Source organism: Mustelus asterias, chromosome 8, assembly GCF_964213995.1.
Source record: "Mustelus asterias chromosome 8, sMusAst1.hap1.1, whole genome shotgun sequence".
NCBI classification, from domain to species: domain Eukaryota; kingdom Metazoa; phylum Chordata; class Chondrichthyes; order Carcharhiniformes; family Triakidae; genus Mustelus; species Mustelus asterias.
The window spans coordinates 79,053,426-79,074,679 of record NC_135808.1 but is presented as its reverse complement, the minus strand read 5'-3'; the positions used below and the strand labels follow the sequence as shown (position 1 = coordinate 79,074,679).

The window sequence follows — 21,254 nt, the reverse complement described above, 5'->3', positions numbered from 1 at the left end:
TATTAGGGGGGGCTTCTTCACGCAGAGAGTGGTGGGAGTGTGGAATGAGCTGCCGGATAAAGTGGTAAATGCGGGGTCACTTTTAACATTTAAGAAAAACTTGGACGGGTTCATGGATGAGAGGGGTGTGGAGGGATATGGTCCAAGTGCAGGTCAGTGGGACTAGGCAAAAAATGGTTCGGCACAGACAAGAAGGGCCAAAAGGCCTGTTTCTGAGCTGTAATTTTCTATGGTTCTATGATGGGCCCTACCCAGGTAGATCCATGGAACTGGACCTGCCAAAAGCAGCAGCTGCTCAGGATATGCAATGTTGGATGTAGTAGATTCAGGGAGGACATCACACACACAGGAGGGGAGTGTGCACCCCTGTGGAGGAGTGTGCACATGTGTGAAGAAATGTGTGTGTGTGTGGGAGAGTGCGTGTGTTCGTGGGAGGGGGGGAGGAGTGGGTGTGAGTGCAAATGAAGAATGAGTAGTGTGTGGAGGGCATTTTGAGACACTGAACAAGTGTGTGGAGTGAATGCGAGACACTGACTGAGTGTCTGGAGATGAGAGTGAGCAAGCTTTACACACAATCTCAGTTTTCGCACTGACTCTCACCAACACACACCACTTGCACTCATCCACCCACACACATTGACCATCCCACACTCTGGTGGATTTTTATTACTTACTCTTTTTGAACATATGTAATTGCTGCGACATTGCTGTATTTTTGCTCAACAATTGTTTATTTCCTTAAAACCTTGACTTTTTTTTGAAATTCGGTTTATTGTTGTGCCAAATCATATCTTTCTGAAATTTGCACATTGGCTCCTTGACTGAGAAAAACATGCAGATGTGGCCTCCTGAGCAAAAAGGTTTGACAAGCGTGTCATGAAGGAATCTGCAGACTCATTCTGTCCACTATTTGTGGGTGGATGTGTAATGTACGAATCTAAAAGGTATTCAAACTCCAATGTAGAGAAATGGGAAAAAAAACATAAATTATTAGGAAATTCAATCGATGTTCAAATAGTTATGAGAAGGAGGAATGCAAATTTGGGACTAGCCCAAATTTTAAAATTCCTGTACACCCTATGTTCATATTTGGTGAAATGAGAGGAATTAAAAAGTATTTTTCAATGAAAGATATATTGGTGTCATATCTGATGCTATATTAGAAATAGACGTTCTATGAATGAGGGGAAGGGGGAATGAGGAAGGGAAGGGAAAATTTATAAATGCATTTTGTCTCAACTTAGATTGCCTCATTCCTTGTAACAATGAAAAATGCTTTGCTTTGTAGCTTTGTTAAAATATTAAATTATATTTACTTAACCCTACCTCTAAGATGATCTCCTAACTTTAAACATCTTTCAGTTTCCTGTTTAGTGATCTCACATCAAAGGGGATTTAATGATTGTGTTTGAACCTGCAGTGGGTGGCAATTAACTGTCTTTAGGCCATCCTGACAGCTGTTTGCAAAAGTAGGGTATTCTGGTATCCAAGAGGTAGGCTACACACAACAAAGGTTCACTATATAAACAGGTCTCAATATCACATGTGACAAAAGAAATGTTCCCTAATCGTTGTGATCAAACTAAGCTAAAAAGAGCAAGGTGTGCCCTCTGCTCTGAAACCATCTGTCAGTCCTCTAAAAACATTTACAATTTTCAGCTGTACCAAAGAAAGTGCAAAGAAACATAATCAAAAGTTATTTATGCTAATTTCCCTCTTGTCCCTCTATCCTGACCAGCATTTATGAATTCATTGACAGTAAAAGTAAAGAAGTAATACAGAAATACTTTGGTGTATGACTAGATGCAGAGTGCTGAAAACTGAACTGTCCCACTCACTCATTACGAATCCTTATCCTCACTGAACTATCTTAGTTCCTTGTTCCCAAAACATTGAATTTAAATTCCTCACCCTCTTCTTTAAAACCATCTGCAGCCTCACCCTGCTTTTGCATCTTCCTCCGGTCTTCTATCATTCACATCCTTCAGTACTTTGAATCTGACCTGGGCAGCCCTTTTTTCACCCCACCATTGATGACAGAGCATCCAACCACCTAGAGCCTATTTTTGAGAACTTTTTTTCCTCCTAAACCATTTTGCTTTGTACTTCATCCTGCCTTTACAAGTCGTTTACAATCTTTTGCAAGCCTTCAGTCACCTCTCTTAACTCTCACCATGGTTCAGTGTGCTTTCATTTAGCCTTTGGATGTTTTCTTTCAGAGCATCATTGTAAATATAAACTGTCCCTTTAAGGATTATTCTGATGATGGAGATAATGTACAGCATCATCTTTAAATCCATCTGAATTTAAGGGACTCTGCTGAACTTGCAAAATAAACTTCGAACTTACTCAGAAAGTGATATATATTTTAGAATACGTTACCTGGAATGGTCATGGCCAGGAAAATATTTTGGTTAAATTAAAATGAAACCTGTTGCTGAAAGCAAATGGAGCCAAAGCTTTTTAAGGCTGGCGGGATTTCGGTTTGGTGCCTTCCCGCTCCCTCTGATGCTGCGATCAGGTTCATGCCCAGGATGGGTGCCTGCCTGATTAGCGTATTTTTAAATAATTTTGAATATAATTATAGGGACTAATATCACAGCTGGAATTCGCTGGCCGTTCACGCCCCGCCACCACTGCAAGCGAGGACGGACAATTTGGCGTCCAACCAGATCTCTGTTCACTGTAGCAGTGGGGGGGGGGGGGGGGGGGGGGGGGGGGGAGAAAAGAGAAGAGCACTTCCAATACGTGTGGTGATGGGAGGCCAAGGAGAGAGTGACCCCAATACTTGTGTGCTGGGGGGGAGTCACCCAGATGTTTGTGGGGGATGGGGGGAGAGTACATTTTAAGCGCAGACCTTGAAGGATGGCGTCCCGATCTCTGTGGAGCCAGCCGTGCAGACGCTTTCAGGCCCTGCCTCACTATAATGATGGTGTAAACCATGCCCCAAGATGTTCTGCGCATGAAGTAACAGAAAGTCTGGTCTGAAAACTCGGCTGCGTTACTGGAGGAAAATACGCTGATTTTCAGTCAGAGCCTGAGACTGACAAACTTAGGGAAAATCCCACGCAGTATACTGCCACATTGGCGGCACGGTAGCACAGTGGTTAGCACTGCTGCTTCACAGCTCCAGGGACCTGGGTTCGATTCCCGGCTTGGGTCACTGTCTGTGTGGAGTTTGCACATTCTCCTCGTGTCTGCGTGGGTTTCCTCCGGGTGCTCCGGTTTCCTCCCACAGTCCAAAGATGTGCGGGTTAGGTTGATTTGCCATGCTAAAATTGCCCCTTAGTGTCCTGGGATGCGTTGATTAGAGGGATAAGTGGGTAAAATATGTAGGGATATGGGGGTAGGGCCTGGGTAGGATTGTGGTCGGTGCAGACTCGATGGGCCGAATGGCCTCTTTCTGTACTGTAGGGTTTCTATGATTTCTTCTATGATTCCTCATGTAAAAGGTTTGCATAACTTTACATAACTAAACATATCTTTTGGTATTCTCCACGATTGAGTGATTTATTCAAATATTGATGAATTACAATGTGATTTTTGTGTAAAATTTATCAATCCCTTCCACACTAAAATATTGGGGGTGGAATGCAGCAGATTGATTATATTTCAAGGAGGATGATGCATTCATCCCACAATGCAAACTTTGGTTAAAGACATATATTTTGCAGCCATGGAAGAGTACAGCTTACCTTGCACGATCAGAAACACTGAAGCAAGTGTGGCACCCCCTTCATTTGCAGCGATGCAATTATATTGTCCAGCATCAGTTGGTCGAACATTCTTGATCTCCAGAGATAGGTTTCTCATTACTTGGACCCTGTGTCTTTCTGCTAATCTCCGGTCAGCACTGTTTTTGTGCCAGGTGAGGTTGTAGCGTACTGTGCTCAGTGTCAAGCAGGTCAATATGGCTCTCTCGCCAGGAATAACAGTAACATTGTTGGGCACTTGAATCGTTGGGGGAGGTTCTGCAAAGTTAAAAAGAGAAAAATGGTAAAACACATGTGATGTGAGAGAGGAACTGATGATGTTCCCTTTGCCCTCAATTCAAATGCTTGTCAAGGTTACCATTTGAAGTGACAGTGTAAACATTTGCTCCCAAATAACCTGCGTTAAAATATACAAAGAATATGTTATCTTTATGCTAACAAAAGGTAACATTTTCTGACATGTCCCATAATTGAGGGATGCAATCAGATTTTGCTGAATTAAAACTGATGATAACATATTTAAAGTTTGTTATCATACATATATTAAGGTACTAGTTTTGCAATTCAATATTGACAGGGATTACAAAACGGATGATAGCGGATTGGCGATAGAGTGGAAAAGAAAACTGGATGGGGAGTATAACTGGCACTCAATCCACTCCCAACAATTTTGATCCTGTCAACATTGGATTTCACTGCTCTCTTTCTATTTACCCCCCCCAATAAGGACAGGTTATTTCCATTGGCACCGGGAGGTCTCCAATCATCTTAACACAGTTGTCCTTCCTAATGTTTCAGTCGAGGCAGCAATGAGCAGATCACTTTGGAGGACATCACAACTGAGCCTGACCCTATTGTAACCTGACCTTCTTGCCTTCGAGCAGAAGGTAATGAATTGCACTAGGGGGCAATTTTAACTACTTATCTCGTGGGAACTGGGCGTGTAGGTGTAGTATATTGAAAATTACATCATGTATTTTGTCCTCTTAAGGTTACATGTGCACATATACCACTAGATGGAGTCTGGAAAGGGATTAAAAGCATCAATGATTCACAGCACATGCAGTTCTGATTCTGAATGCTTTTAGTTTTTTTTTAGTTTTTATTTTATTAACATTTCAAGTAGGCTTACATTAACACTGCAATGAAGTTACTGTGAAAATCCCCTCGTCACCACACTCCAGCCTGTTCAGGCACACTGAGGGAGAATTTAGCATGGCCAATGCACCTAACCAAGCATGCCTTTCAGACTGTGGGAGGAAACTGAAGCACCTGGAAAAACCACACAGAGACGGGGAGAATGTGCAGATTCCGCACAGACAGTGACCCAAGCCAGAAATTGAACCCGGGTCCCTGGCACTGTGAGGCAACAGTGCTAACCACTGTGCCACGCTTCTTCCTGAATATTATTGTTTCTTCCCAAGAACTTAATATTGCAACAGTGATGGTTAAAAAAAATGAAGCATTTCTTCCAAGTCTGAAATGTTTGGAAGGTATTTGTCTACTTTCTGCGGACAGCATACTATTTTGGTTGGGGATTTAGGAGGGCTTTGAGGCTATGTTTGACATACACTGGAGACATTCCAGGTTGGGATTAGCACCAGGAAAGCCTGCATGATGTACACACACACTGATCTCTCAAAAATAATCATCCAATCAAAAGAAATCTTTGATCATTACAGAGAAAGGAACTTGTTAATGGATCTTTGATCATACATCAATTAATATGGCTGTATCTGTACCTAATCTACTACCTTCTGACGTGCGTTAAAGGCACAAGAGCGAAAAGATGAAAGCCATTACTTTTCAATATTGGAGGTGAAGAACTCCAAAATATTTTGAGCCACCTATGCCTGAGCAAAATGACTATGACACAGCAAAAATGCACTAATTGCCTATTTTGTGTCTAAGAAAAATACAATACATTAAACAACAGTCTTCCAATGCACTAAGCAGGAAGCAAATGAGACAGTTGACCAATATTGCATGTAATTGAGGCAGCTAGCAACCAAATGTGACTTCAGTGATGTTCAATATGTTGAACAGAAAACCAAAGCACACATAATCAAAGATAGTAGTTAATTACGCTGAAAAGCACTCGAGAAGGACAGAGAGCTGTCAAACCCGTTGGAGTCAACATGAGTTGTAACACTTTCTTTGCAATTATAGATCAACGCCTGTCTAAAGTGCTGGAAAGCCTCAAGCTACAATCATCTTTGCAGATCTTATGTGAACACTTCTTCCTGGGCTACCCCACAAAACTAATGTTCAACGTGTATGCAAACGTGATCAGAAGGATAGAATGAAAGTAAATGCTGAGCAAGACAGGAATATTAAAGCTACATCTGTAAAGCCAGGCAAAATGGGATGGTCATACTGGAAAGCAAATAATCGCTTCTAACATCCAGCCATTTGTTGTGACCAATCAAAAAGATCAATGATCACTGCTAAGCATGGCTTGCAAATAATCACAGAAAATGCATCATTCTTCAAAGCATTGAAAACACCACTCATAAGCTTTGCTTTTTTGAGGGCGGCACGGTAGCACAGTGGTTAGCACTGCTGCTTCACAGCGCCAGAGACCTGGGTTCGATTCCCAGCTTGGGTCACTGTCTGTGTGGAGGTTGCACATTCTCCTCGTGTCTGCGTGGGTTTCCTCCGGGTGCTCCGGTTTCCTCCCACAGTCCAAAGATGTGCGGGTTAGGTTGATTGGCCATGTTAAAATTGCCCCTTAGTGTCCTGAGATGCGTAGGTTAGAGGGATTAACGGGTAAATATGTAGGGATAGGGGGGTAGGGCCTGGGTGGGGTTGTGGTCGGTGCAGACTCGATGGGCCAAATGGCCTCTTTCTTCACTGTACGGTTTCTATGATTCTATGATAAGCATTGAATCAGATTCTGACATGACATCTCAGGTGAAGAACATGAGTTAAATGAAACCACATCTGATGTCAGACAATATCCTACTTATGAGAGAAAATCTCAACCATATTTAAGTGATTATGTGACAAAAGAATATTGCTGATGAAGTTGAATGTTCAAGTTATGGTTCAGTTTATTGTTTACACTTTTGGAAACAAACCATTGGGAGATGTGGTGTATTGAAAACAGCATTGTACACTTAAAGCACCATACGTATATGTACCACTGGATAAAGTCTGGAAAAGTTTAAAGGGATACATGTTTAATAGAATAAGCAGTTCTCATTCTGAATATTAGTACTTCTTCACAAGAATTTTTCAGTGGACACTAAATATCGTCTAGGTTACTTATCTTCTTGTGAAATACTGACAAATTGGCAAAATGGCTAAAAAGCTAACATCTGGAATAATATAATTTGAAGAAATTACAAGTTGGAGCTCTTACAGCGGTATTTTCATTCCACTAGTAGTCCAAATTCATTGCATGTGGAAGTATTCTGAGCAGAGCAGAAACATGCCACCAACAGCAAACCTCAACTGATCCAAACCTTTATTTAACCGCATGCATCAACTGGTGATTTGAACTAATGCTTGCCTGATGTAACAGCCTAGATTTTCACCGACTCAATCTATCTTAACCTTGAAAATGGTAGTTCTAGATTCCCAACCCCTTCCCAAGCTGTATAATTTCAGGAGTGTCCTTAAACAGTGCAGGCTGAAGCCTGCATCCGGCACTCCCGACCTGATCGATTCCATTGAGGATAGGCATGTCCTACTCCTCTACAATTCTCATGGAGTCAGGCCAGGTTTTTAAAGAGCTGTGGTTCACGCACCCTTAGTGGAGTTGCATGTTTGTTGACACAAGTTAAGTGGTTTTTAATGGTTTGTGATTTTTTGAACCTTCAAGGGCCTGGATGATCGGCACTTTTATCAGCTTGGTGCAGACATTTTTTCAAGCATAGGAGAAAGTTATCAATTAATTACATTTTTCAAAACTTTTTTTTACATGTACCACTATACACTATGGGGTTCATAGGTTCTAGAAAGTGCACAGTCAGTCAATGGACATGGAAGTGCTAGAGCTTTCCATAGGAAGCATGAGGGGACATATGGGGTGGGTGGAAAGGCACAGTTTAGCAGACGATGCATGAGAGAACACAGGAGGTAGGTGGGAGCACAAGGTAACATGGACGGGACATGCGGAGTATTTGGAGGGTGAAGGGGGTATAAGGGTCAGGGAATGGAGGGCCTATGTGTTTTTTATTCCACTAGGACAAAGTCTCATGTCACCAAGGTGGGCCTTTTAGACAGCTGCCTAAACCAGTGTGATGCTGCTTGGCCTGACTCCAGCCTATACTCGGTCCCCAGCAACGAAGATCCCACTTTTTCAGGCAATTTCTCCTGAGGCGGACAGGCCAAGCCAGGAATTTTCCCAACTCCCTCCTACTCACCTCAGGGATGAAAATCCAGGCCAACATAAGTAAAATTTAAACACCCCAAAGAACAGATATCTTGGAGCATAGCATACCAGCTGAATATTGAACAATTGCCATAAGTTGGTGCCAATCATCCACATATTTAAATGTATTATTACACCAGTACCCTGGGGGACACATACATTCATAAAACATATGATTCTTTTGTTTACTTTATGTTCATGTTTTGCACTGTTTTTGAAATCTTTTGACCTCTAAGATGTAGATTGTTAATTCTTCCAATAATCGAGTGAGGTGTCTATGGTAAAATTCTGATTTATTCCTATGAGTCAGTTCTCTCTCAGTGGTCCATTCCAACTTCTTGTGTGGAAATAGAAAACCAACAGCTTAAGTCTTAAATACTTTAGCTTTCGTCTCATAAATTTATTGGGCCAGCAGGAATGTTCCTGGCACCGTAATGAAAGACCAATTTTCATTATTAATCGAGTGCTAAATCCCAGCAGTGGATATATTTCTCTTAAACATTCTGGCGCCCATGTATAATTTACATAATTTGACTGAATCACCAAATCAGAAAGATTTAAAGTGTTTATTTTATTGCCACCAGGACCTATACAGTCAAAAAAGTTTTCCTACCTAAAAGAATGACTGAAGAGTTGAGTATCATTCAATGATTAATCAAAGCAGAATGAATAAATCAAAGATGACACTGAATGTAACTGCTGCTACTACTGTGCGATTCTGTAAAAGCATTTACAAGCTGTTGTGATGTTTCAATCATAATTCATACAGAATGAAGTTCAAATGTATTCTTGCACAGTTAGAGAGCTCTTTTTCTTGTGTTTATCTAGGAGCTGGTTCGTCCAAGTGACTATGATCAAGCCAATAGTATTTGACCCAACAGAGGAAATAACTTTACCAACTGTGAAAAATCTGCCCTCAAAAGGCCTAGCTTTTATTTCATACTGAATCATTATTTATCAATTTATCAGAAACAAAAGTGTCGAGGGGGATTAAATGTACTCGGGGGGTGGGGGGTTTCAGTGCGAGAAGATTGAAGTTTCAACCAGCAATCCCAGGAAACCGTACATACTCTGAGCAATGTGTTTATTCATTTTATTGGGCTATCTAAAATATTAACTGGTTCAGTGGCACTGGTTTCAATTAGATCCCCATTCACTCAGAGCAACATGAAGTCACAGCGATTATAACTGTCAGGGTTTACCAAACCCTGAATAGGCAGGAAACGATTATTAGCTTTCAGAAAATTGAGAATACTTCATCTGCTGACACGGAGGTATCTGGAACTTTGGATCAGGAGCAGGCAATATGGCCCTTCGAGCCTGCTCCACTATTCAATAAGATCATGGCTGATCTGACTGTGGCCTCAATTCCATTTGCCTGTCTGTCCCCATAACCTTCGACTCTCTTGTTAATAAAAAATCTATCTAACACAATAAATAATAATAAATAAATTCAATAGCCCACCTTCCAGCACTTTCTAGGGAAGAGAATTCCACGGACTAACAACTCTCAGAAAGAAATGGCTCCTCATCTCCATCTTAAATGTCCATGGCGACAGTAGAGAATGGTGTGGGGCAGGGGTGGATGGGGGTAGGGGATGTGTAGTACAGGTCTGTGAGGCTGGGAAGATGGGAAAACCTCAACCTCCCTTGTTGGGGCCAGTAAAGTACTCCGGCTCTTCCTGCCCCAACAAAGGAAGATTTAAAATTTATATTTTACGGCCTTTTCTACTAGTCAACAAGCCCCAACTTGGTTTTACTTCGCAGGAAAAATTACATGAGGAGTTAGATTGATGGCTTCAGACTTTAATTGACACACCTAATGGAATATCCTGTCTGCTTTGAGTAAAAATTTCCAATGGTGGGATTTGGGTGACTTGAGGCAGGGTAGCCTGGCCAATGGTAACTGCTCACCTATCATTCGTAGAAACATAGGACTTAAGAGAGCAGGAGTAGGCCACTCAGCCCATCAAGTTGGATCTGCCATTCAATTAGATCATAGTGTGGGAATTGGGGTCAGCTGTTAGCAGGTGAAAGGTGTGGGTCTGCTTGATCAGCATAAGGACGTATTGAGACCCACTTCTGGATGTGGTTAGGGAGGATAAGGATGTTTGCTGAACATTGTGTGCTAAAATGTCAAGGAGTCTGTACATCTGTGTGTGTAGTGATAAATATGCAAACTAAGGATTGAAGATGCTGAACTGTATTAGTTGAAAGTGCACACCAACCTACAATGCTATTGGTATTTTAACTGGCGTGTATTGGCTGCAAAATACTATAATCAAAACTGTTTTACGGAACCTGGTCTGAACATCATAGTGAGACCCACTGTGTTGTTCCCCTTGTGCACAAGCAATAAAGGTGTAGTTTTTGAGTACTCACCATCCATCGTCTGGTTAATTTGTTACAAGAGTTGATATGGATGTGGGTTCACCTCCACTTTTCTGTTTGCCCCCTCCCATAAACCTTATTTGTCTCTCAAAAATCTATTTAACTCAGACTTGAATAAATTCAATGAGCCAGCCTCCACTGCTCTCTGGGGAAGAGAATTCCACGGACCAAGACCTAATGACAGAAAAAGAAATTCTCCTCATCTTATTCTTAAACTATGTACCTGAGTTTTGGTCTTCCCCACAAGAGGAAACATCCTCCCGGTATCCCGGAAATGCATGGGATTACTGGGATAGGGCAGAGGGGAGAGCTTAGGTTCGATGTTCTTTCGGAGAATCAGTGCAGACTTGATGGGCAGAATGGTCTCTTTCTGCACTGTAGGAGTTCTATGATTCTATCCAATCCCCTCAAGATCTTAGATGTTTCAATAAGATCACCTCTCATTCTTCCAAACTCCAATGGGTATAAGCCCAACTTGTTCAATCTTTCTTCATAAGATAAACCCTTTATGCCAGGAATGAGCCAAGTGGACCTTCTCTGAACTGCTTCTTATGCAATTATATATATTTCTTTAAATAAAGAAACAAAAACCATGCACATTACTGCAGATGTGGTCTCACCAAAGCCCTTTACAGCTGCAGTAAAACTCCCTCTGTTTTATACTCCATTCCCCTTGCAATAAGTATCACCATTTCATTTGCCTCCCTAATCACTTTCTATACCAGCATCCTAGCATTTCGCAATACAGCCACGATTGGAGCTAATCTCCTAACTCCAACAAACCCCCATGTGTCTGAATCTGATCATAAAACCCACGCACCATCTCACTGTGATGTACATTAAATGAGGCAGTGAAGAGTCTCTTCAGAGAAGAGAGAAACTGGCAGAATTTTCCAATGCTGCAAAACCATGTGCTTTCCGCTCCACAATCAGAAAGAGCTGTGAGACAGCGTGAAATGTACGTATACTTACCAGTCCATTCCAATATTGCAGCTTAAGGAAGAAGCATGAAAGTGAGAATCAGCAACTCGAAAATGGGAAAGAATCCAAACCCATGTATAATTAACATTTAAAGTACAGAATTTATACTAAAGAAAATGCTTTTGAATGACAACTTAATGGGAGAGGAAACCTATCTCTAAATACTATTTGAAAAATTGGACTGGTTCCTTTAACAAAGATGATTTAATTTTAACTGAATCAACTGCAACATTTTAATTGCATCTTTTATGTCAATTATCATGACCTTTTCCTCCTCAAGGAATCTCCAACAGTGTTTGGGAATGCCTGAAGATTGAGATGAAATCACCACAAAATATAATCCACATGTGGTTTACATCGGGTTTACTGAGGTCATTCAGTGAATTTAATTTGAGGCATTTCTGATTTATAAGCAGATTAGACCAGCACAGGAATCGACCACCAGGCAGTTGGGTGGCTCTTATCCAGAACCCCATACGATGCACAACAGGCCCTTTTCTAATTGCAAGTTAAAATTATAACAAATCCTTCTTAACCCTTCAGCTAGATCATAACACAGTTGATGCAAAGGTACTTATCAAACAAAATTTTTATGAATGTCTAAACTGAATGGAGCTGAATATGAGGGAAGACAGTAGTGTTAGCAAGCCTATGCTGTTGCGGTAAAATTTGAGGTGGAGGTGCCAGCTTTGGACTGGGGTGGACACAATAAGAAGTCTCACAACACCAAGTTAACGTCCAACAGGTTTATTTGGAATCACGAGCTTTTGGAGCACTGCTCCGAGGTGTGATGAAGGAGCAGCGCTCCGGACGCCCGTGATTCCAAATAAACCTGTTGGACTTTAGCCTGGTGTTGTGAGACTTCTTACGGTAAAATTTGAAACATTCGTTTTCATTCAGCATTATTAAAAGTTCTGGTCACCTCACTATAAGAAGGATGTGGAAGCGCTGGAAAGAGTGCAGAGGAGATTTACCAGGATGCTGCCTGGTTTGGAGGGTAGGTCTTATGAGGAAAGGTTGAGGGAGCTAGGGCTGTTCTCTCTGGAGCGGAGGAGGCTGAGGGGAGACTTAATAGAGGTTTATAAAATGATGAAGGGGATAGATAGAGTGAACGTTCAAAGACTATTTCCTTGGGTGGATGGAGCTATTACAAGGGGGCATAACTATAGGGTTCGTGGTGGGAGATACAGGAAGGATATCAGAGGTAGGTTCTTTACGCAGAGAGTGGTTGGGGTGTGGAATGGACTGCCTGCAGTGATAGTGGAGTCAGACACTTTAGGAACATTTAAGCGGTTATTGGATAGGCACATGGAGCACACCAGGATGATAGGGAGTGGGATAGCTTGATCTTGGTTTCAGATAAAGCTCGGCACAACATCGTGGGCCGAAGGGCCTGTTCTGTGCTGTACTGTTCTATGAAAAACTGAATTTATTACTTTGGGACAACTTTAAGGACCACCATAGCCCAGGAACAATGACATCCACCATATCTGAAACTTTTGTATTTGGCTCAGAATGACATTTTGTGGAATGAAGTTTGCATGTAAAATGCATTGATTAAGCATAGCTTCTCGGTTTTGATAAATTAAATAAAGCTGGTTATGGATCTGTTGGCATAAGTTACTTGTTGACTGAATTCCAAACAGCTTTATTGTCTAATACTTTGCTGAATTTTATGTCTCCCTCAGATTCTTAAGCCTCACCACATAACTTTGCAAAAATGAAGATGAAGGCTGGAATGTTACCACTGCTCATGCCCGCAGAATTTTCCCATCCCGTGGCAATGAACGGAGATTTGGCCGAGTGCCCAAATTCTCTGACCTCGCTGCAGTGGGAGCATGGCGTGAACGGCTGGTAAGATCGCTTCCAACGTGTTTGATATTTCTAGGCATCACAACCACACCTAGAGCTGTCCTAGTTTGGTTCCTTTTTGACCTTTCAAATCATAGCCAAGGAATATATTGCAATGGATTTTCTTCCATCTCTAAAATTACCCAAGGATCTTTTCTTTTTTTAAATTTATTTTTAAAATGCGATTTTAAAATTTATTTATTAGTGTCACAAGTAGGCTTACAATAACCCTGCAGTGAAGTTGCTGTGACAATCCCCTAGTTGCCACACTCCGGCGCCTATATTTTCACAGTAGCTTCATTGCAGTGTTAGTGTATGCCTACTTGTGACACTAATAAATAAACTTTAAACTTTAAATGGCAGGCAGGGGTTGGAGTTGGTGACAGGATCAAAGGCAACGGCTTCAGTCTTTCCAATACGTAATTGAAGGAGATTTCTGTCTAATATAAGATGTCAGATGAACAGTATGACATATTAGAGACATTTGAGATTAAGCAGGTGGGTACAGTCAGGGAGGATTTAGCATTGCCAATGCACCTAACCAGCACGTCTTTCGGACTGTGGAAGGAAACCCATGCAAGACATGGAGAGAATGTGCGGACCCAAGCTGCGGATCAAACCCGGGTCCCTGGCGCTGGGGGCAGCAGTGCTAACCACTGTACCACCATGCCATCATCTACATGCCACGCTTCAGCAATATCATCTGAAAACATAAAATCAGGTTCTACATGTGTTGTTGGCAGTCAGCTCTATTCACCACCATCTGCTTAATCTCCTCAAATGTCTCTAATTTGTCATACTGTTTGCCTGACATCCTATATTAGACAGAGATCTCCTTCAATTAAATATTGGAAAGACTGAAACCATTGCCTTTGATCCTGTCACAAACTCCAACCCTGCCTGCCATTTAAAGTTTAAAATTTATTTATTCGTGTCACAAGTAGGCATACATTAACACTGCAATGAAGTTACTGTGAAAATACCCTAGTCACCACACTCCAGCACCTGTTTGGGTACACAGAGGGAGAATTTAGCATGGCCAATGCACCTAACAGCATATCTTTCGGACTGTGGGAGGAAGCTGGAGCACCCGGAGGAAACCCACGCAGACATGGAGCAAACATGCAGACTCCACAATGGCCCAAGCCGGGAATTGAACCCGGGTCCCTGGCGCTGAGCGACAGTGGCGCTGAGTGACAGTAGGGCTAACCACTGTGCCACCGTGCTGCCCTGATCACTGGTAACTTGTTTAAGTTGAGTGAGACAGTTTACAACCTTGGTATTTTGTTTGACCCGGAGTTGAGTTTTTAATCACATATCCAAACCGTCACTGTTACTGCCTACTCCATCTCCATAACATTGCTCCATTCCCACCTTCCTTCAATTCATTTGGTGCTGGAACTCCAGACTCAACTATTCAAATGTAGTCCTGGCCAGCCTCCTGTCTCTCACTCTACATAATATGGTGCACATCCAAAATGCCGCTGTCCGTATCTTATTTCGCTCCAAATTCCATTCACCCATCACCCTGTCCTTGTTGACCTTCACTGGCTCCCCATCCGACAACGCATCCATTTAAGATCCTCATCTTTGTTTTCAAATTCCTTCCCCCTCCCCATGCTTGTAGCATCCCTGAGCATTACAATCATGAGATCTTTGCAGTCCTCCAATTCTGACCTCTTGCACATCCCTGAGATTAATTGCTCCATCACTGGCGGCTATGCTTTAAGCTGTTTTGGTCTTAAGATCTGGAATTCCCTCCTTTAAGATGCTCCTAAAAACCTACATCTTTGATCAAGTTTTTGGTTATCTTTCCTAATTGTTCCTTCTAATGTTTGGTGTTAGAAGTATCAAAAATGTTTTTCCTTGATATCATTCTTAAATGGAAGTTATTGTTGATTGCTTGGTGTCACTTAGTAAAGTGATGAAGGCATTGGCAGTACAACTCAGGAATGCTGACTCCTTGTGCCGCACCCTTAAGGGACCACTCTGACACTGGTCCCAAAAACATCAAATAAGCTATTTTGTATTCACTTCTAGACACTAAAACCATGTACAATATTGCATTTCTTTTTTGTTCAAAAACAGCTGAACCCTTAACAAAATGAACAGCTGAGACATGTATGAAAAGATTCTGACCTGACACATCCAAGAAGGTTTGGGCACGCCCAGTGCCAGCACTACTAATTGCTATGCATTCATAAAGCCCTTCGTGTACTGCAGAAACACGAGGGATCTCCAAACTTGCAGTGGCAGATTCCCTTCAAGAGAAAAGCAGAGATAAAATCAGGTGAATTATAACAAAATACACAACTGTACCAACAAGAATATGTTTGAATGAGAAAAAAACATGTTAACCTAACATAACTGCAATAATTAACCATCAACAATTTGTTTTTACATGGTGCTTTTAATGTAATAAAACATCCCACAGTGCTTCATAGGCTCATTATAAAGCAAAATTTGAGACCGAACCACATAAGTCAACGTTAGGGCAGATGGTCAGAAGATTGATCAAAAAGGCGGGGTTTGAGAGCGCTCTTAAAGGAGGATAGAGAGATAGAGAAGTTTAAGGAGGAATTTTCAGAGTAGCACACATATGGAACAATTAAAATCCAGGATGCTCAAGAGGCCAGAGTTAGATGAGTGCAGATATCTCAGAGTTTTGGGGCTGGAGATAAGGAAAGATTGAGGCTATGGAGAGGTTTGAAAACAAGGTTGAACATTTTAAATTTGAGGCGTTGCTTTACTGGGAACCAATATAGGTCAGTGAGCACAGGGCTGCTAAGTGAATGGGATGGCATAAGTGAGGATATAGGCAGAAGAGTTTTGGATGACTTCAAGTTTACAGAGGATCGATTAGGGAAGGCTGGTATGGGGTGCATTGAAATAGGCAAGCTTAGAGGTGACAAAGGCATGAATGAGGGTTTTGGCCACAGATCAGCTGCGGCAAAGGAAGTCAGACGATGCACAGAGATGGACATAGACAGTGTTAGTGATGTCATCAATATGCAATTGAAAGCTCAACTTGGGGCCAAAAATGGCACCAAGATGGAGAACGTTTGATTCTGTTTCAGGTTGCTCCCTGGAGTCAGTAACTAGGGAATGAAGCACCAGGACTGAAGACTTCGCTTTTGATCTTCCCAATTTTTAATTGTAGGAAACTGTGGCTCATGCAGTACAGGATATCAAGCTGTGGAGAAGTGAGGTAGAGCAATATATTATCAGTGTACATGTGGAAACTGATGCTATGTTTCCAGACAATGTTGCCGAGGGGCTGTGTGTAGGTGAGAAATTGGAGATGGCCAAGGACAGATCCCTCGGGGACACCAAAGGTTATGGTGCAGAAGTGGGAAGAGAAACCATTGCAACAATTAGATAGATAAGAATGGAGTGAGGTGATTGCAGTGCCACCCAGCTGAACTTGAGTGCAGAGGCATTGGAGGAGGATGATGTGGTCGACTTTGTCAAAGGATGCAAATAGTTCAAAAAGGACGAGGAGGGATAGCTTAGCTTTATCACAGTCACACAGAGTGCAATTTGTGGCTATGTTAAGAGTTGTTTTAGTGATGTGGTAGCGATGGGATTTGTGGGCTTCAAACATGGACATCCAGGAAAGATTAGGGTAGCACAGTAGTTAGCACTGCTGCCTCACAGAGCCAGGGACCTGGGTTCAATTCCGGCCTCGGGTCACTGTCTGTGTGGAGTTTGCACATTCTCCCCATGTCTGCCTGGGTTTCCTCCGGGTGCTCCGGTTTCCTCTCACAGTCAAAAATGTACAAGTTAGGTTGATTGGCCATGCTAAATTGACTCTAGTATTAGGGGAATTAGCAGAGTAAATAAGTGAGGTTACGGGAATAGGGCCTGGGTGGGATTGTAGTCGGTGAAGACACGATGGGCCGAATGGCCTCTTTCTGCACTGTAGGGATTCTATGATTCTAAGATTTGGGAGGCAAAAACACTTAACGACTTTGGAGAGGAAAGGAAGGTTGGGAGATGGGGCAGTAGTTTGTTAGGACAGTGGGATCAAGGGTTGTTTCTTTTAGGAGAGGGTGGTGCCAGCAGACTTAAAGGGGAGAGGGATAGTATCTGAAGAGAGAGAACCATTAACAATGTGAGTTAACATGCGGACCAGGAAAGAGAGTTAAGCGGTCAGCAGTTCAGTGGGAATAGATCAAGGGAGTAGGCGGTGGATCTCATTGACAAGATGAGCTCAAAGAGGGTATGTACGTAGATAGAAACTAGAGAAAAATGAGCACTCAAGACTAAGGCAAGGAAAAGCTTTAGAGGAGGTTTGGCCAGGTGAGTTAATGGAAGGGAGGGAAGAGGTGGCGACATCACCTCTTCAAAGGTGGAAGTGAGGGTGTAATTGAGCAAATCAGTAGTTGCAGAAATGTTGTGAATGGGAAAAACCAAATTTGAGAATTAAGGGACAGCTTTTGCAGAGTGAATACAGAAGATGGTAGGGTTAGGATGTGGAAGGGGGGGTGATGTGCAGAAAGTGATCTGAGATGGCCTTGTCTATCATTGACTCGATGGGAAGAGCAAGGCCACAAGAGACAACATCATCAAATGGGTGGCATGAATATGGGTTGTGGATTTGGGGAATTTATGTGGATGGAGAGATGAAGGACAATTAAGATATTAGACCCAAACTTCCGTGGAATGGAAATCAGAGTCGGGTTGCTATTCTGCCCCTAGTTTTTACCTTAAATTTATTTCAAATATATCTTGCCCGATCTTCTGTCTCAGGCCAAGTGAGATCTGAGCAATACAGCATTTCCCCAGGATCTAGCACTAAGGGCAGCTCAGTCAGATGTAAGGTGCCACGCCCCCCCCCCTTTTTTACAGCACTATTTGCTGTAAACTAGGTAAGTTGAAGGTCCAGCTGGGTTTAAAGGTCCTTGACAGAGCTGGAAGACAGTAAGTGTGCGGGTTGGGCCCTGGGTGGGGGACAGGGATGGGACTGTGAAAGTCTGGAGTCAGGTCTTGGGTGGGGAATCCTGATTAAGGGGCAGGGGTATCACCTCCCCACCCCTTCAAGTGTTTCAATCCTTCTAACGTGTTCTGTGTAACTACTGATGTAACACAGTTGGAACCATGCAAAGTTTGCAATTTGAAATCACGTTTTCTGCAGTTCCCAGTGCAGGACAATTGCCCAGGGGAAGTCTGCACTTCCAGGCAATTACCGTGCAAACCTTACCTGGGAATTTCCAGGGAGGGTTCCCCAGCAGATCTTTGGGGTACCACTCAGTTGCACTGCCCTGGAGCTTAGAAGTTATGACCCTTATGTTTTCATGATTAATAGGACTTAGCAAAGATTATCTAAATGTGCTAATATCTATATATATTTATTGACTTTCCCATTTAAGCTTCAGTTAGCAAAAGTTTTTCCGACTCTGAATACATTTAAAATAGTTTGTGAAATGGGTGGCTCAGTGAGATAGCACACAATTCATCATAGAATCATTGAAACCCTACAGTACAGAAAGAGGCCATTCGGCCCATCGAGTCTGCACCGACCACAATCCCACCCAGGCCCTACCCCCATATCCCGACATATATTTTACCCGCTAATCCCTCTAATCTACACATCCCAGGACACTAAGGGGCAATTTTTAGCATGGCCAATCAACCTAACCTGCACATCTTTGGACTGTGGGAGGAAACCGGAGCACCCGGAGGAAACCCACGCAGACATGAGGAGAATGTGCAAACTCCACACAGACAGTGACCCAAGCCGGGAATCGAACCCAGGACCCTGGAGCTGTGAAGCAGCAGTGCTAACCACTGTGCTACTGTGCCGCCCCACAATTCATTTCACTCTTGAAAACAATCCATAATAATGAGGTTGCATCTATCTCCACTGGATGTGAAGGTACCAGACCAATGGATTTGCGCAGCCTTAACTTGTTTCTTATGGATTCAAAATATTTTTTAAATGACACCTGCTCCACCTGATCAACAGAGAAGGCTGGGAAAGACATATCTACAACTATAGAAGGCAGCTGGCCCATGCATAACATTGTAGAAGTATTCCCCATCTTTAACTCTTTGACCCTGACTCAGTCACTCCAACCACTTATGTAGGGTTTACTACCAGGCTTATGAGTCTAATTCCCTTTTTAGATGACATTAAGTATGTGTGCAATCATCCTATCTCTCACACTCCATCCAGTTCAACACAAAATGCTGTTAGTCAAAGAACCTTGATTCAAATATTCTGAGGACCCAATGGCTATATTTTTTAGCAAGATTGAAAATCAACACCAATAGTGGGGGAAACATAAATCCAAACATTGACTTTCCCATTTAAGCTTCAGTTAGCAAAAGTTTTTCCGACTCTGAATACATTCCAGAGAATGCATGTTATAATCTGCACTGTTGCAAGCTTGTGTGGTTAAAAGTCAGAATCCTAACCATAGCATGTAACAAGGAAGTTAATGAGTAAAATATACGTACTTGAAAAACTGATCTGTTCCAAGTTTTGCACCAGCTCTGCTGAAACGCAATGTGAAGGGGATGAGGCTGTCCACTGTACATACGATGTAGCCCATTTGCAGGTAGTATCCTGGAGTCTGTGGTGGCATTGTGACCTTTGGAGCACCTAATGAAAAAGTTTAAGCATTGTACCTTTTTTTAAAAATTAATTCACTAAAGTATAGTCAATGGTCTTCTTACTGACTTTTTATTGACTCTGCTAGATTTACAAAGTAAATTACAAATCTGCAGCCACTGCTTCTTGGCTACAAGCTCCTCAAGAATCTTATAAAGTGATAATGTGTACATTACAACATCACCCAAATGTTTGTACCCCTATTAATGTTACAAAACTACCTCCTCTAGTCAGTGGAGGCAGACAAATGAATCTCAAGTAATTCACTCCCTGTTTCCAGGGACAAAATGGCACCACTGGCAGATAGGTTTACAATAGGTTCACCCAGACGTGAAGCTGTCATGGGGATCCCCCTGGGGGTGTAAAGGTCACTATAGCTCCTGGGGGAGAAGGATATGGGGTAAACACAGTAAGAGTTTTAACAACACCTGGTGTTGTTAAAACTCTTACTGTGTTTACCCCAGTCCAACGCCGGCATCTCCACATCGAGAAGGATATGGCCAGAGAGGGAAGTGGCCAGGCCGTACCGCTTGGCACAGGTTGGCACTGCCAGTTTACTGATAAGCAAATGCACCCCGGACATTCTCTTTTCCACTGTCTTCCGTCGGGAAAAAGATGCAAAAGTCTGAGGTCACGTACCAACCGACTCAAGAACAGCTTCTCCCCTGCTGCTGTCAGACTTTTGAATGGACTTACCTTGCATTAAGTTGATCTTTCTCGCCACCCTAGCTATGACTGTAACACTACATTCTGTCGTTTCTTTCTCTATGAACGGTATGCTTTGGCTGTATAGCACACAAGAAACAATACTTTTCACTGTATGTTAATACATGTGACAATAATAAATCAAATCAAAATCAAATCAAAGTCTACGGAGGATAAAAAAGGCACCCCAATATCAGAGGAGCTGGTTCCTGGCTCTAAGAGTCCCCGCCTCACCTACTGACGGCACAAAGCAGCCCCACTCTTTTTTTGGCAGTTAAAGTGGCAAGACCTGGAGAGAAAACTGGCCAGTGGAGAGTACCATGCCAGTTTTCTCACAGAACTCACACACTGTCAAATTCTCCTAAGATTCCGCCCATTAACTTATTTTTCCTTTCTGTTGTAGATCTTCCCTTTCTGTTTGACAACAATGTTTATGTTTCATGTGGACTGCGACGTCTGTGGGACTGTGAGTAGCCACTCACCTGAAGAAGGAGCTTAAGACTCCGAAAGCTTGTGGCTTCTGCTACCAAATAAACCTGTTGGACTTTAACCTGGTGTTGTTAAACTTCTTACCATAGAAAGTAGAAGCATGAGTCAGCCATTTGGCCGTTCGAGCCTG

At 42.4% G+C, this 21,254-nt stretch overlaps 1 protein-coding gene across 1 annotated transcript in view; it reads right to left on the bottom strand.

The window, feature by feature from the left end:
- Window positions 1-21,254, bottom strand: part of hmcn1 (hemicentin 1) — a 493,052-nt gene that overhangs the window by 330,858 nt on the left and 140,940 nt on the right. The window contains exons 9-11 of the mRNA XM_078218304.1: window positions 19,777-19,921; window positions 15,454-15,575; window positions 3,696-3,971 (exon numbers count right to left, since the gene is read on the bottom strand). Coding sequence (XP_078074430.1) covers window positions 3,696-3,971; window positions 15,454-15,575; window positions 19,777-19,921 — 543 coding nt within the window. The remainder of the gene's footprint in view (window positions 1-3,695; window positions 3,972-15,453; window positions 15,576-19,776; window positions 19,922-21,254) is intronic.